This window comes from Heterocephalus glaber, unplaced genomic scaffold (assembly GCF_053883595.1).
Source record: "Heterocephalus glaber isolate CG9 unplaced genomic scaffold, H.glaber_assembly_v1.0 deba00001442, whole genome shotgun sequence".
Taxonomy (NCBI): Eukaryota; Metazoa; Chordata; class Mammalia; order Rodentia; family Bathyergidae; genus Heterocephalus; species Heterocephalus glaber.
In genome coordinates, this window is record NW_028258296.1 from 12,315,332 (window position 1) to 12,330,766 (window position 15,435).

General features: G+C 40.3%; 1 protein-coding gene across 5 annotated transcripts in view; it reads left to right on the forward strand.

Annotated features, from left to right (window-relative positions):
- Positions 1–15,435, forward strand: part of St6galnac3 (ST6 N-acetylgalactosaminide alpha-2,6-sialyltransferase 3) — a 523,837-nt gene that overhangs the window by 213,348 nt on the left and 295,054 nt on the right. For 4 of the 5 annotated variants that reach the window (XR_015451934.1, XR_015451935.1, XM_021255510.2 and 1 more), the window contains exon 2: positions 13,474–13,668. Coding sequence is in view for 3 of the 5 variants with exons in the window: in XM_021255510.2 (XP_021111169.1) it covers positions 13,474–13,668 (195 nt within the window). In the remaining 2 variants the exon portion in view is untranslated. Of the gene's footprint in view, positions 1–11,898; positions 12,086–13,473; positions 13,669–15,435 lie in introns of those variants that run through there. The other variant, XM_087212921.1, reaches the window with a different exon arrangement.

The window sequence follows — 15,435 nt, forward strand, 5'->3', positions numbered from 1 at the left end:
TATTATAAATTATGCCGCTATAAAAATGGGTGCACATGTAAGGAAATCAGTGTGGAGATTCCTCAAAAAACTAAAAATAGAAATTCTATTTGACCTTTTCTAGGTATCTTCCCCAAAAGAGTTAAAACCAGCATATTACAGGAAAGAGTTTTTGTTTACTTGAAATAACATATTGTGGTTGGTGGAATTCTTGATTATATGGAAAGAAGTGGAAATATACTAAAAATTTACCCAGAGAACTGAGAAGTGATGTATATTGAACATGAGTCCTTATGATGAATGGACAGTGGAGAAGAGAGACTTTTGGTGAAATATGCTATTAGGAAGTATCATAAACCAAACTTGAGAAGGACCAGGCAGTGCTGAAATGTTCCAGGCCAAAGCACCCAGGCAAATTCTATCCATTGCATGGCAAATTCTGTAGCAGCAGGACAGGAACCAGAGGGCCTATATCCCAGATGGAGCACTTGCAGTTTCCCTGAAAGTCAGCATAAATATTTAATAATATCTCCTTTTCAGAGAAGGGGCCTTCTCTCACTGGGAATGGTGTCTGGTATCCCTTCCCAGAATTGTTTGTTTTCTTAAGCTTTTCTTTATGTCCTGGAGGTAGAGCCTAAAAGCTCTTCAAGTATTTTGATTTTGAATTCTCACGAAAGTATTTTTTCTTTTACAGTAATTCAATATAAAAGGCAATAAAAGTGATGTATTCAGAAGTACTCAGGACCCACTATCAGCACCACATGGGAATAAACTATCTTGCCACTTGCACGTCCCACAGGAAAAAAAGAGGCACACAATTCACATATAGGAAATATTGTGTGTTTGCCTCCGTTTTGCTAGCATTGTCTGCTCTGCTGAAAGGCAGATTTTTTTTCAGATAAAAGCTGCCCTGTCTTGCTGAACTGCTCATCTATTTTCCTCAGGAAAAAAAATGCTTTGTCAAAAAGGGGCAAAGCCTGATTTGCAGAATATCACCTAAAAATAAAACTCATGAAAAATGTCAAACTATGTTAAGAATATGGGCCAATTTCACACTTTGGAAAATTACCTAACGAGTTTGGTGAACGCTGTTTTCAAGTGAGTGTGGATGATGTGTTTTCCAAGCATCACTGGGTGAATTGGTGGTTAGGGGCTGGAGAAAGAAGATGGTGTGCAGATGGCCTATCTCTTCTTGCTGCAGCCAGGGTGTTAGATCTGCGGTTTAAGCAGGTTCCATTCAGGCCTACCAATGTGTTCCAGATTCTGTGTTTTCTAAGTCTGGGTGGTGAGGCATTAGTGAACAAAACAGCTTCCGGTCTTGAGGGTTTCAGTCTGGAAGGTCATTGCAACAGTGAAGCGAGCTGCACAACTATGGTTCAGGGTGCCTGGGTGGGAGTGGAAAGCACTAAGGGTTGTCAGAGTCAGTCACTGAGACCTCATTCTACACAAGAAAAATGCCCAGCAAGGTGGAACCCATTGAGTGTGCTGAGCACCAAAGCTGAAGTTTAGTTAAAAAGACTAAGATCTACCACTAACTAGCCTCCTGCCAACTGAATGTTTTTTCAAATTTGAAGAAATAGTTTGTGTTCCTTCACAGGTATTTATTGGTAATCCCTTCCTGGGGAGCTAGCTGGTATATATTTTCATGATAATGTTGACTGAATAAATCTGAATATTTGACTTATGGAATCAACAGTCTCCAGAGAAGTTTTCATCTTCATGCTGTCCTATATAAGATAGAAAAACAGATTTTTTCCCCTTTTTTTTTAAGAAATACACAGAGAATGAGAATTCTGTGGATTTTTGCTTTTGGGGTGCCATTTCCAGTAAAATTGCAAGTTTTCAACACACTGGCTCAGTGGATGTTTAAAGTTCCCTTGCTGAGTGCCAGGGCCTAGTGGCAGTTGTATGGTTAACCCATCAGTGTTCACTTGCACATGAGACTGAATCCGATCTAGTCTGTACAACTGAATATAGAGGCTTTCTCTCCTCCAAGGGTTAATAAGAGAAATAATCTCTTTTTCTGCGAACTTTTTCTCAGCAGGTGCAAAATAGCTGCAATCAGGTAGGCTTTGGTAAGTGGCAGCTGCTATCTGCCAAGTTGAAAGATCACAAATCCTCACCCCATTTCTATTTCAATTACATAGACACTGGCCTCATGCGTGAATGTCTGCAGGCTTACCTAACTCTGTGGTAAGAAATGGGCCTGGACTCAGAGTAGGAGCCATGTGCAGAGCTGTGCGGTGACCTTTCCTTGTTGCTGACACCAGCTCTGGCCCATGGAGGTCCCTGGCTCATTTTTACAAAACCAGTAGATTTAGGAGTCATCAGGGATTCTCAAGATATATGGATGAGGAAACCACGGCATACAAAGGCCAACAGTCTGACTTGTAGACTTACTGAGAAATAGCCTCAGAGCCTTAAGCTGCTACTTTTTAAATGCTAAGTGATGAGTTGCTTGGTACCAGTAGTGCTTGGAATTTGTGTTAAAATGACTCTGAAGTTGTATTCTGACTCGAAGTAAATGGTTCTGTGATCAGCAATGTCTGTCTGAGGAAAAGGTGGAGTTTATCAAGCTATAGATTTGCTGAATTTGCTTGAATGGTGAAGGTTGATTGATAATTATATAATTACTGCATGGTACAAAGTAAGCTTTGGTAAGAATGAAGTGCTTTAGAATCTTTATAGAGGGGCAGGATAGTTTCACAGAGAAGATGGCATTTGAATTTGGCCTTGAAGGCTAAGTATAGTTGAGAGAGAAAAAGGAAAGGAAAGATGTTCCATGAAGAATAGCATGTGTAGGTAATGTGGTCTATGGATTAAAAGAAAGAGATTAATGATTACTAACTGCCTGCCAGATGCTGGGGTATACTGGAGGCCCTTTCGGTGTTATTGCATTATCTGATTTTCATAATGTCTCTGTGATTTTAAAGATGGGGAACCAGAGTCAAAGAAAATTAAGATATTCAGATCCTATAGGTAAGATTTTGATTCTCAGGGCTCTAAAGTAACTTTCAGGGCAGCTCCTCAGAGGGATGGTGCAGCTAAAGAACAGAGTACGCAGGCAGGGGGTGGCCCTTAGTTTGGATTTGACTACTGAACTCAGGTTGCTGCGAGGACCTTTGACCAGATGGCTAGTAAGCTATTACAACGCGGCCTTGACTAGTGGGGTGGTCTTAAAAAGGATATCAGAGACTCGCTGATAACCAACTTTGTACATGTGAGCTCTTGTTTAACAATGGAGATCTTTCTGCCTTTGCTATTCTAGCACGGGAGACTCTAAGTAATAAACTAATATGCTTTATGTTGTATGAGCAATTCAAATTACTGCCAATGCAATATTAAATCCAGAATTGATAGGAAAATTGTCCTACTTAGAAATTCAAGTGTTCTTGGCACAGTAATATTTATTATCACCATGAGACCTGTGCTCTGGCAAAAGCTGCCTGTGTTTCAGCAAAAACTGTTTAATATGTATGCATTCCTTTGCTAAGGTTCAACTTTGACCTACAAAGAGAGAATAGTATTTGTTCCTGAGAGAGATGCTAGGAGGTACCACGGTTCATTTCTGTGCATGGGGTGGGGGTGGGATATGCTTGCCTGTGCCCATGCCTAAACTATGTTCAGAAAAAAGAAGGGTTTTGTTTTTTGGGGTTTTTTTTTTGTTTTTTACTGGAGCAACCTCAACAGGAAGGAAAAAATCCCCAAGGGGATCATCGACACTGGTAAAGTCCAATGTCTTGGGCAGGTCCAGGACTCTTTGTTGTCCTTTCCTGATGGACTCATGTTTATGCCTTCTTTAGGCCATTGGATGACGCATAATGTTTAATGGAGTCCAGTTACCACCGCTGATTTTCTTTATTCTTAGAGACAATGAGGGTAGTGGTGCTGAGGCTACAATGATAACATCGCGGTGGTTCATTGATTGTAGAGGTATTTCTCCCCTTTTCACTTACCTGAGTGTGGGGTCTGCCTTATGTTCAACACCACCTCGAAGCCCTCATCAGCCTGCAACAAGTTAAACTCTTCCAGAGAAAGTTGGTGTCAGTGCAGATGGCCACATGGGGCCACTGCCAACCTGAGACCAGTTAAAGCCATACTAGTGATGTAAATATATCGAAAACCTGCATGGGTGCCTGCTTAGGGTTCACATTCTCAAGGAGAATTATTTTTCCTCTATCTTTTCTTGCCCTGCTTTTCTGAATGGCAGCTTTATTTCTGGAATATTCAAACTTGGAGAGAATCAGTGTTTGCTATTTTTGCTTTTTGCACAGGTCTGTTCTCAGGCTCTCCATCTTATTTTTCTTTCTTAGCATATGTAGGTAGTAGACAGTGTGACTATCAATTCATGTTGTCTTACAGTTGATGAGATGCCAAAACACCAGTAAAAGGTCACATTTGCTTAGCATGTTCCTTTTGTGAGGCAGCCTCTTTAAAATTAGTAACTCATTTAATAATCAAATAATAGATATTATTAATTTCTCCAATTCCAGATGAGAAAGTAGAGGCACGAAAAGGCTAAGCCGCGTGGCCAACGCTACACATATTGACTCTTTAGTGTAACTCGGTCACCGTGAGTGCAAAGGCAGGCTCCGTGTGAAAATCTGTTTCCATTTCTGTAAAACACTTGGCACAGTGCATGACACGTGCTGAGCACAAAGCAGACCGCTGCAGGTCCCCTCCCCTTAGAAAATGGCCCATTGTCCTTGTCAGGAGGACAAGGTACTCTTGTCATTCCATGATATGAGATTCTAGCCTTAAGTGTTATCATCCTCAGACAAGAGTTGATTTTTTTTAAAAATGTGAATTCCTGTAAGTCTTCATTATGTGCCATATAAAAAACGTTGCTCTAAGCAGGTTTACTGGTTTACCGCCATTCAGATTTATGAATTCTCTCAGGAACTTCAAAGCAGTTTCTCAGTGAAAAGTCCAGTTTAAGAAACACTCAAGTCTTCCAACTTCACTTCATGGTCTGAATCCTAGACTGTCCCCGCCTTTTACCTGCCGCATTAAATCTGCAAAGAAATCTCCCAGTGAAGAGACAAAGAAAAGAATAATTTGTAGGGGTTTCCCCTTTATAGATAGCATATGTTCCTGACAATTATAGCCTTTTCAGGTAGGTTAGCTTTTATATTTAGAAGAGAATAATATGTAGTCCCTCTGTCCTTCCTTTTTCTTTCTCTCCTTCATTCTTTTGTTTTTCTGCAGATATTTACTTCTAAGTTTGAGACACTATGCTTGGTGCTTGGTTCTCAGACTTTGTTTACATCCCCAGATTTTTTTCAGAGACCAAATTAAAGGAAAATCTTTCCTTCCATCTTTTCTCCCTCCTTTCTCTTTGTTTTTCCCTTCTTCTTTCCATCCACCTCACTCCATCCCACTTCCATCAATGCACCGGAAGCTGGGGAGGAATGAAGAGAGTTTGAAGGAGGAAACACTTGAACTTGTTCAGATAGGGATGGCGAAAAACAGCAGGGTCCATGGAGGAGGTGAAAAAGATCGAAGGATCCAGGTAGCAGAGGGCCTCTGGAGAATGATGAGGGCTCAAGCTTGAGACATGGGGGACGTGAAAGGGAGAGAAGGGAGAGGAGACTTTCAAAGCAAACATCCTTCCCTTCTTATATCACCTCATGACAGAGATTCACAGACAGTGCTTGGTCTGAAAGTTTTCTGAAAAGATAAATCCTGTATAGTGTAAGGTCGTGCAGATTCACATAAAAATTAGAGGCCCCGCTTGATGTCATCATCATTGTCCCAACAAAGCCAGTGTCATCAGTATGAAAGCTCTAGGCACAACTCCCTCTCCAGTGACACTAGGTATCATCTGGATTTACACTTGTGCTCTACTTCTGTGTCCCGAATACCATGAAGTAAGAATTGGGTTTCAAGAGGCAGACTTATCTCTTGAAGGTTAAAAACAGGGCAAGCAGATGTTTGCAGCAGCCAGCTAAGTAAGACCAGTGAAGACCAAGATGGCTGAGGACAGGAGAGCCTCTGGTTGGGTTACCTGGTTACCTTCACGCTCCCTAGTTAATCAGCACCTCTTTTCCCACAACAGAATGCCAGGGCCACAGAGGCGGGAGCTGAGTGAGGGCAACAGGTGGCTGGAGCTTATTTTTTCTCATAAGAAGAAAGATTTAATCAAAATAAAAATACCTTCTTCGGGGCCATCTGCCCCAGTCTCTGGTGTTTGTTTCATGATTAGAACTAACCCTTTGGCTTAAATATCTGTGAGTCCATCAATCCAGCTGGATCTTTCACTGTTCATGTTCCACATCAATCTTCAGCTCTATCATGTGTTTCTGAAGAACTTGGGTTCCCTCCTGCTATAAGAAAGGGCATAGTGGGCCGAGGATGTAGCTCAGTGGTGCCACATCTGCCTCACAAGTGCAAGGTCCTGAGTTGGATCCCCAGTACGGAAAAACAAAGGCATATGCTGAGGCAATATGATAAAGATGAACAGGCAAAATGAAATAAACTTCTTATTCATAATTTAACTGAAAGGAACTCAGCAAATGTATCTATGATTATTTTCATGTGATATTGCAGTGGTTTAACAATTCAGTCAGGTCAGGAAGAGCTAAAGCCACCACTCAAAACAAAAGAAGCAAATGTATCAGCATATTAAAACCTCATGGAAATTTTTCATCATTTTAATATAGGTACTGGAAAGTTCAGTGAGATCTTTATCATGTCATCTGATGAGCTCATAAGTGTTTATGGTAATTAGAACTTCTTTATAATGCTTATAACCATAGGAAACCTCCTTTGGGGAAAAATCCCTGAGGAGATTTTGGCCATCTATGATTTTTCTCTAGGACTGGCTGTGCCATAGAAGAATTTATGATAATGGTGCCCATGAGATCACTATTTCCTTGATTTTTGTTTGTTGTAATTCTTATCGACTGTATCCATGTCTGAAGGTGATCGGACGACATGTGTTACAGATTTTTAGCCTAGATTACCACATTGACGATGTTCTATTATTTTGATGCTTTTCTTTTCTTACAAAACCACTAAACAGTTTGTTTAGCGGTGTCTTCACTGAATAAAAGGGTCACGGATTGTGGAGAAAGGAAGGAAGACCAATGCCATCACGTTGGTGCCTACAAACTACCTACAATAAAGCAAAGGGTACCTGATATTCTCTAGTAGAAAGGGAAAAAATAATTGCTATGTTTTCCCTGAGTGCTAACCAAGAGTACCCTGTAGCTGTCTTTTTAATACTGGGAATAAAGCCAGATGTAGGCAAAATGAATTAAATTTGTCCACAATTACTGATTTCGAAGTATTTACCATGTTTCACATCAGTCTCTTAATTTTCCATGTGAATTAGGTATTTTGTTTATTGACAGACCACATTATAAAACCTGCATAGGGCTGGTACCAGCTTTTAAAATTTCTGAACCAGCTCTATAAGAGCATTCCATTGGTATGAATAACAACAACTTAGTTCATTCATGGGCTCTAGAGTCAGAATATCTGAGTTCCATTCTTGTCTTTATTATTTCCTTGATCTGTGATCTTCAGCAAGTCACTCAATTTCTCTATGCCTTTATTTCTTTGTCTGGGAAATGGGGATTATATAAGTATTTCTCTGTGATAACACTCATTAAATATTCATTTAAAATTGCTATGATTATTCATGTATGTTTAAACTCTATCTTGACTTTATTTCCCTGCCAGATGCCCCTACAAGAAGAAAAGATAATCTCTGACAGCAATAATTGCTATTTCCATGCAGAAAATGCAATGTCTGTAAGTGATATCTGGTGAAATGGTCCATTGTTGTTCTTGATACTGTCTTTCTTGAAAAGGCTTTCCCACCTCTCCGTCACTGTCTATATCTCTTTGGAGCGAAGTTTCCAAATCAACCCTGGTCCTATCCATCTCATCTTTAGACTTCTGATTCTAAATTTTCACATGCTAGCCATCCTCCCGTATTGATCTTATTTGATTTCCACTATTCTCTTCGTGATAGTCTCAATGATTCTATCACCAGCTATTCTGCCCACACCATCCCTGGTAAGGTCCTTCCTAGACTGGACCCACCAGGACCGCTCACTTTTCTGTTACCTTCCTTTGCTGCCCACTGCTCTACAAAAAATGAGTGAGCTTTTCCCAGAGTCATAGTTGAGTAAGCAAGATCCAAACAAATTGTTGATTCAACAGCTAAAAAAAAAACAAAGGATTTTCTTTATATACTCTGAGCTTACTAACTCATCTTTATACAAATGGAAAGAAGATTAATTGTATAATTCAGGAAGTGTGAAAGTTGAAGCTTGGCCAATGCCACATTGTAGATCTATATTAATTATATGATTTCTCATATGAGGGAAGAACTGATATGTGAAAAGATTACAAATAAACAATGAGTAGGAGCTCATTAGTGTATAAGGGGATTGACACTGCTATAAATATGTCCATTTGACATTATATTTCAAATTTATTATTGGATAAATGACACTATGTGGACAAAAGTTGACACCATTTACCCTTGTAAGCAACTACTTAAAGTCATTATATAGTGTCATTTAATAGAAAAACACCTTTATACTGTTGCTTATCAATTACAAAAAAACAAATTTAAAAATAATCTAGTGACAGACTGGATTCATAATGTCTTTATTCTGTGGCTAATGACTAATTCTGTTTTAAAAAGAATGAAAACATGTATAAATTAATATTGCTTGCAAATTTTCTAAGTCAAAATCACTGCAATTTTGTTTGCTCCCCATATCATGAATTCTCTGTGGGTCTTATTTTGAAATAGGCATTTCTGCTATAAAGTCTGATAAGTTGTGTTCCAACTCTAAAGAGCAAGCAACTGGGATGTCACATTTTTGATGCATATTTTTTCAGCACAGAGGGGATTAGATTCTAAATGTCTCAGCTGTTAAAGGCCTGTTCAGACTTACCCCAAATGAAGAACAAAGAAGGAGAAAACTTTCCTTAAAGCAATTCAGCAGATCCATCTGGTCACAGTGATATTCTTCCAGAGCTCCTCTGGATAAGTTGCAGTGAACAGTTCAAGGGTTTGCAGCTGCTTGGAATATTTGGGAAAGAGATCTCTCTTGTTCTTATCATGGATTTTACATGGACCAATGAATGCTCACTCACTGGCTATTATTCATCAAGGACCTAACAATTATCAGTTATACAATAATATCTTCTGTTTGTCAAGTACTCCCTATGCCTGGACTGTTCTTTGTATTTTCCACCCATTCTATCATCATAATGTTCTTGCTTCTGATCTTAGGGAAATGACTGTTTATTAAGTTTATGTCTGCTTTTTTGCAGTATGAAAAATTTGTTGAGCCAAGTCTTATGCATTATAAATTGACAAGGAGTCGTTTTTGTTTTCTCTACCCTAATGGTTGTTGTTGCGTCTAAAGGATACTCTGACTACTTCCACAAAGGCTGCATTGATCACTTCCATAAGCGAATTGTTAGACTTGGAACATAAATGTAAAACAGATAGTATTACAATTTTCTGAGTTTTGATGGATTCAAAACTGTTACTAGAACAAACCACTAATGGCACAAATTAATTGATGGGATAAGTCAAATAACAGAAAACAAGACAATGTGATGTGTTGAATGGCAGTTTCAAATAAAATGAAGTGATTGATGCATACTTCACTGAATAAGAAAGTGAAGAGTATTTTAGAATTATGAAACATAGGACTTTGAAGCATTTTTTCTTTCATTGCCCTAATGTAAAGTAGATAGGATAGATAATTGCATCTCAGTGTATTTGGCTGATTGGTTTTGTTTTATGATTTGAACTCTGTCAGCATCATTTCCTACTACATAGTCTATGTTCCCTTTTTACCAAATGACGTGAAAGTTTCTGATCATTTTATGGCCTGTCAGATTGCTCTTTCTCCTGTCTGGAATGTGTTTCCCATCTTCATTTTGCTAACTCCCTTCACTCAGACAAACATTCCCACAATCATCCCTCCCACAGCCCCAGACCCACCCTTGCTCTGGAATCCACAGATCCCTAACTTCATTTTCACACGGGGTATTATACTTCTCTGTTTCCTGCTGGCCGCACTAACTTGTGACTCTGGAAGTGTAGCCTTTCTTATATGGTTTTATTTCTGTGTTCAGTCCTTAATCTTCTGTTTTTCAGCACTAAGTATAGACTCAGTTAACAACTGTGACTTGAAGGTGTGAATACATCCATGTAGGTCACTTGTCTGTGTCCTGTTCACTTCTCCACCTCCTACCTCACTCCACAAACACACACATTCTCTCTCTCTGTCTCTGTCTGTCTCTGTCTCTGTCTCTCTCTGCCTCTGTCTCTCTGTGTCTCTCTCACTGTCTTTCTGTCTGTCTCTCTCGCTTTCTCTCTCTGCACTTAGTTGTGAGTAGACTTCTAAGAGCCTTATCCATGGTTGACACTGTAGTTGCCTAAGGTTATAATCTGGCAGAAGTGACTGCTAGGAGAATGCACACTTATATTGAGATCTGTTGTCCTTGCCACCGTGTGGTGCATAGAATGTACTCAAAGTTATATATATATATATATCTATATATAGATATTCCCCCCCAACCCTGGGGGTTGAACCCAGGGCCTTGTCCATATCAGACAAGCACTCTGCCACTGGGCTGTATGCCCAGCCTCAAGTTCTGTCTTTTCTAGTGAAATGTCAAGGTATCATCAGCACAATGAGACTGTGTTCACACTAAGCAAGAATATGGAAACATGAAAAAGGGCACGAGTCCAGGCAGTGCCACAGAAGCTTGGCAGCAGGTCTGAGCTGGGAAAGCAGCACCACTGCCCACTGCAGAACCCAGCTCTGCGGGGCGCACAAAGGGCCCGGCGCCTGGCTTCCACCTCAGCCGCTCCCCACCCTCTGTGCCCAGTGCTTGGTTCCCTTTGGTAGAATGTAGGAGGCAGACATGCATTTCTAGGGAGCAGGCTTTTCCAACTGTGCTTTCATTCTGCTTTGAAGTCTCTCTCAAAAGGGTTGATTTACGTTCCTTTCGTGTATGCATTATGTATGCGTCACTACTCGCCACCAGCAGGTTCAGAAAGGCCCTCCAGGCCTTTGTCCCCAAACCCCCAGCCACGCAAGGCATGGCAGAAACGCAGAGAGCCAGAGAGCTGTGCTGGGCTCTGGAGACACCAGCACAGGTTCCATCTGGGTCCCCTTCAAAGCAAGCTGCTGCTTTGTAACAGGTGACTGGGTGGGGGCGGGGGGTCCTTACCTGTTTGCTTAATGGGTGACTAGCCTTTTTGCTTTTATTTAGCCATCTGTCTGGTCTATGTCCCTTTAAACTTGTAAGATCCCTCACCTTATTTAAGCTGTTACCTTGACACATTGCAGTGTTGTGGACATAATGATTCCACAGAGGAGCAAATTAAAACGGTTTTTCATGATTAGAAGGTTAAATGAGGGAAGGTTGTGGTAGTTAGTGGTGAGATAAGGGGTTCTGAGAAGGCAGAGCTCAGGGGACTTCCAGGAGATTAGAAAATTAGGCTGGCTAGATGGAGGAATGCGGGTTTTACAAAGTACAGGAGCCAAGTGAGAATGAAGGCTTTCTTCAGGTGTGTGGGACTTGGATTCTGGTCCCACTGCCCGGACAGAGGCTGTAATCCCTGTCTAGGGAAGAAATAGGGACCGTGTTTGAGTTCCTTTTCTTCCTTGGGAGATTCCATGAGGAGGAAAATGAAGCTAATTCTACCTCAAACGTTGTGTTGGTAAACACAAAACACAACAGCGACCACAAAGGGTTCAGTTATTTTCTGGAAAGTTGTTTGGTTTTCCTTCAGAGTGAGGAGGACTCATCAGTCAAGCACAGCTTCATGAAAGAACAGGTCACTGGTCATCACTAGGTCTTCCCCCTGCCCTCCAAGACAAGGCTGCTCAGCGTTGCTCTTTCCTCTTGCTCCTGTCTCCAGGATGGCTCCACTAGGATGACCTGACAGTTCCTGAAAACCAGCAGCCTAGAAAACCAAGAGCTCTGTCACTGATAAATTCCTGCTTGGACTACTCTGGTTCTTCCTGTTAAGACCGGGATGATGGCAGTCACTTGGGCTCAAGGTCTACATCATCTTTAAAATTTGTTGCCTGATGGACATAAGGGTCCCATGGTAACCCAGTTCTATTCCTTTAACCAACTTGAGTCTCTCCTGTCTTGTTTCCCCTTTTTCTGCCCTAGTTTCCATCCTCATTGCCTCTGCCCTAAGCAATTGTTTCATTTTTATTTTTTTTGGTACCAGGGATTGAACTCGGGACCTTGCGTTTGCAAGGCAGGCGCCGGAACCACTGAGCTAAATCCCTGGGCCAGGCAATTGTTTTAGTCTTCTAACTAATCACTACTTATCTTTATTCTCTCTCTGCTACAAGGCATCTTTGCTACTGATGTTTGATTATAATTTGTAACAGCCACCTCTAGCAGAACAAAACAAACAAACAAGCAAACAATGGTTTTGACTTCCCATCACCTAGGAATCTTGGTCGGGACTTCCTAGCTTGGTATCTGCAGCAATACATCATTTCTGCTTCTAGATTTTCCTCACTTGTCTCTTTCTTCTAACTAGAAAGTTAGTTCTGCTCATACATTCCTACCATCTAAAATTCATCCATTTTATCAAGTTCAATCTCAAGTACATTTCTCCTTGCTCTCACCCCAATCAGGTGAGGTTGCTCCTGCTTTTCCTTCATAGCAGCACATTTAGGGAAATGCTCTTATGCTGCTCGGCATCAAATTTTTTCTGCTTCTGTTGTTAGGATTTTGAATCTTACTTTTAAACATTCTTTAGCACAGGTAGAGTTTTCTGCCCATAGGAGGTGCTAGGCACAAAAATAGCAGGAGTGATAGTGACACTGTGTACAAGAATGTGAAAAACACGTTCATTCATTTATTTCACTCAAGTGTTTGTTGAGTGCTTATACTATGTACAAGCTTGTACTATATTAAGTTGCTTGGGATCCAGAGAATAATTATGATGCAGTACATACTAGAATCCCAGTTCTTCAGGAACTCTCAATTTCATGGAGGAAAAGTCACATAAATAATGACATGGTTAAAAAGTACGATCGGTATGCCTTCAAAGTCGTTTGGGAGTGATAAGTCCTCTTACCACCATTAGGGTGAAGGGGTTGGGGAGGACAGGACCGTGGTAGGGAGGAGATTGAGTAATTTGAAATGGCTTCCCATCCTTGGGAGTATCTTACTTTGGTTTTCCAAACTGAATAGGAGTGGCAAGCAAAATAGGGAAGTAAGGAAGGGTGGTAGTTAGTGGTGACAGAGTAGAGACAGGTTCAAGATGACTGCTTTGCCAATTCTCAAGAGGCCCAACACACAAAGGCAACCTGGTCACCAAATTATTATTTTCCTTCTCCAAGTGAAATATCCTAAATGACAAATCCTTTCCTCCTGTGAAAGAAAAAGAGAGAGGGATAAAAGAACCTCCCCTCTGTGACTGCTTCCAGTTGAAAGTCATTCTTTTTTTTTTTTTTTTTTTAATGTTTGTAGAGAAAATCTGTGATTGCGGTGAGCTTCATAGCAGCGTTCCTTTTCCTGCTGGTTGTGCGCCTTATAAACGAAGTGAATTTCCCATTGCTACTAAACTGCTTTGGACAACCTGGAACAAAGTGGATACCATTCTCCTATACATACAGGCGCCCCCTTCGAACTCACTATGGATACATCAATGTGAGGACACAAGAGGTAAGACCTCCGAGGGTTACCTAGGATTCAGAGGGTATCCATGGTAACAACTTTGCTTTAGGAACAAGATGGCCTTCAACTCACTGAATTACTCCCTCTGTCTGGAGAGTTTCTTTGAGTCTCTGACAGCATCTTCTGTTTTCTCATCTTAGACACTTACAGTCTCACATGTCTAAAATCTGCTGCCCCTCCTACATCAAATCTTCCAATTCACTGGCTCCATATGGAGTCCAGGAAGCAATTACCTGTTTTCCTGGTGGTTTGTGGCATAACACACTTATCTTTGTATTTAGAAATTCTGATCAGCACCTACCAGCTGGGGAACTGGCTAGCTTTATTTCCTGTAGGTCAACTGGTTGGGGCCAGCTCTTTATAGAACTTCAGAAAGGCATTTGTGTGCTTTAAAACTCTGTAATCCTTAGACCTGGAGCTAGAAAAGGCCAAGCTGATTTTCAGATTCTCAGTGGCTGCAGAGATAATGGGATTTAAAGGGTTTCCAAATTTAAAGGGGTTAAAATCATTTAAGTCCTATAATCACTGAACCTTTAAATCTTTGTAGCCAATTGGTGGCTCAGGAGAGGATGGTGGTATATTGACAATTAAAAAGTACATGCTGTGCTAGCACTTCTGCTAGCAAGCAATTGTCTCTTGAAGTACAGTAAAAAATAATGAACGTCAGAATGTGTGTGAAATGTATAGAACTAGGTAATAAAATTGTTTTGACTGTCTGTTTCCATGGTGTAAGATAAATGTGAGACATATCTGCAGACATAAAGTTTAAAGTTGTTGGTGAAAAAGGTACATACTGCTAATATGTGTCCGTATCATTGAGAAGATTACATTGAAAGGGCATTTTGTAAAGATGCTAGAGAGAAAGGGCTGGGGACATAGTTGTATGATAGAATACTTGCCTAACATACACAAACACCCAGGACTGATCCCCAGAACTGCAAAGAAAAGATACTGGAGGCAAGGGGAGAGTCACACACAGAATGCTACTCTTGTGCTGCAAGTTATTCTTAGCATTTTGGACAGTGTCATACCTAAGTCTTTGTTTTTGGTTAATTTTATTATTTGAAAATTATTTCGGTATCTGCAGCATTTATAGGCTTCTTACTAGAACTTTAGAGTTGGGGGTATCATTAACTTAATAATTTTTAGAGGTTTGCTTGATGTTTATTCTTTAATTGGGTTGAAATTAATTTTTAAAGTGTCTATTGTTTGAATTTGTTGCATGCCCTAATAACATGATTACCTATATAAGCTGTGTCTCTTAGAGTATAGTTTGTATCACTCTCATCTTTGTTACTTTTACTTCTGGCTGTCATTTAATATTCTATAGCTCTACCCATTGCACCAGAACTTGTCACAGGCTGAAAATGAAACGTGTGACTAAAATGTGCCACAAATTACTCCCACAAAGGAAATCCTTCCAAATATCAAAGACTCCTTCATTTGTTTAAATATGTGTGTTCTGGATTTTGGAGTTTTAAAGGAAAAACTGGCCTAGGGATGCAATGATTAATTAGTCATATTAACCAGGCTACCATTGACCCTCTCTTGATACAGTTTTTGGTAACAATAATTACTAAAGAACAATAAACATTACTTTGCCACTGCACAGGCTATGTTTTGGGGAGGAAATATGATTTCTGGAAAGATTTCACAACCTTTGAGTAGAGACATACAAACATGGGTTGAGTTCCAGTTCTGTGGCTTTATTATACTTAGAAAAGCAGAGTGTTTGCTTTAGGGTAAATTTTATAA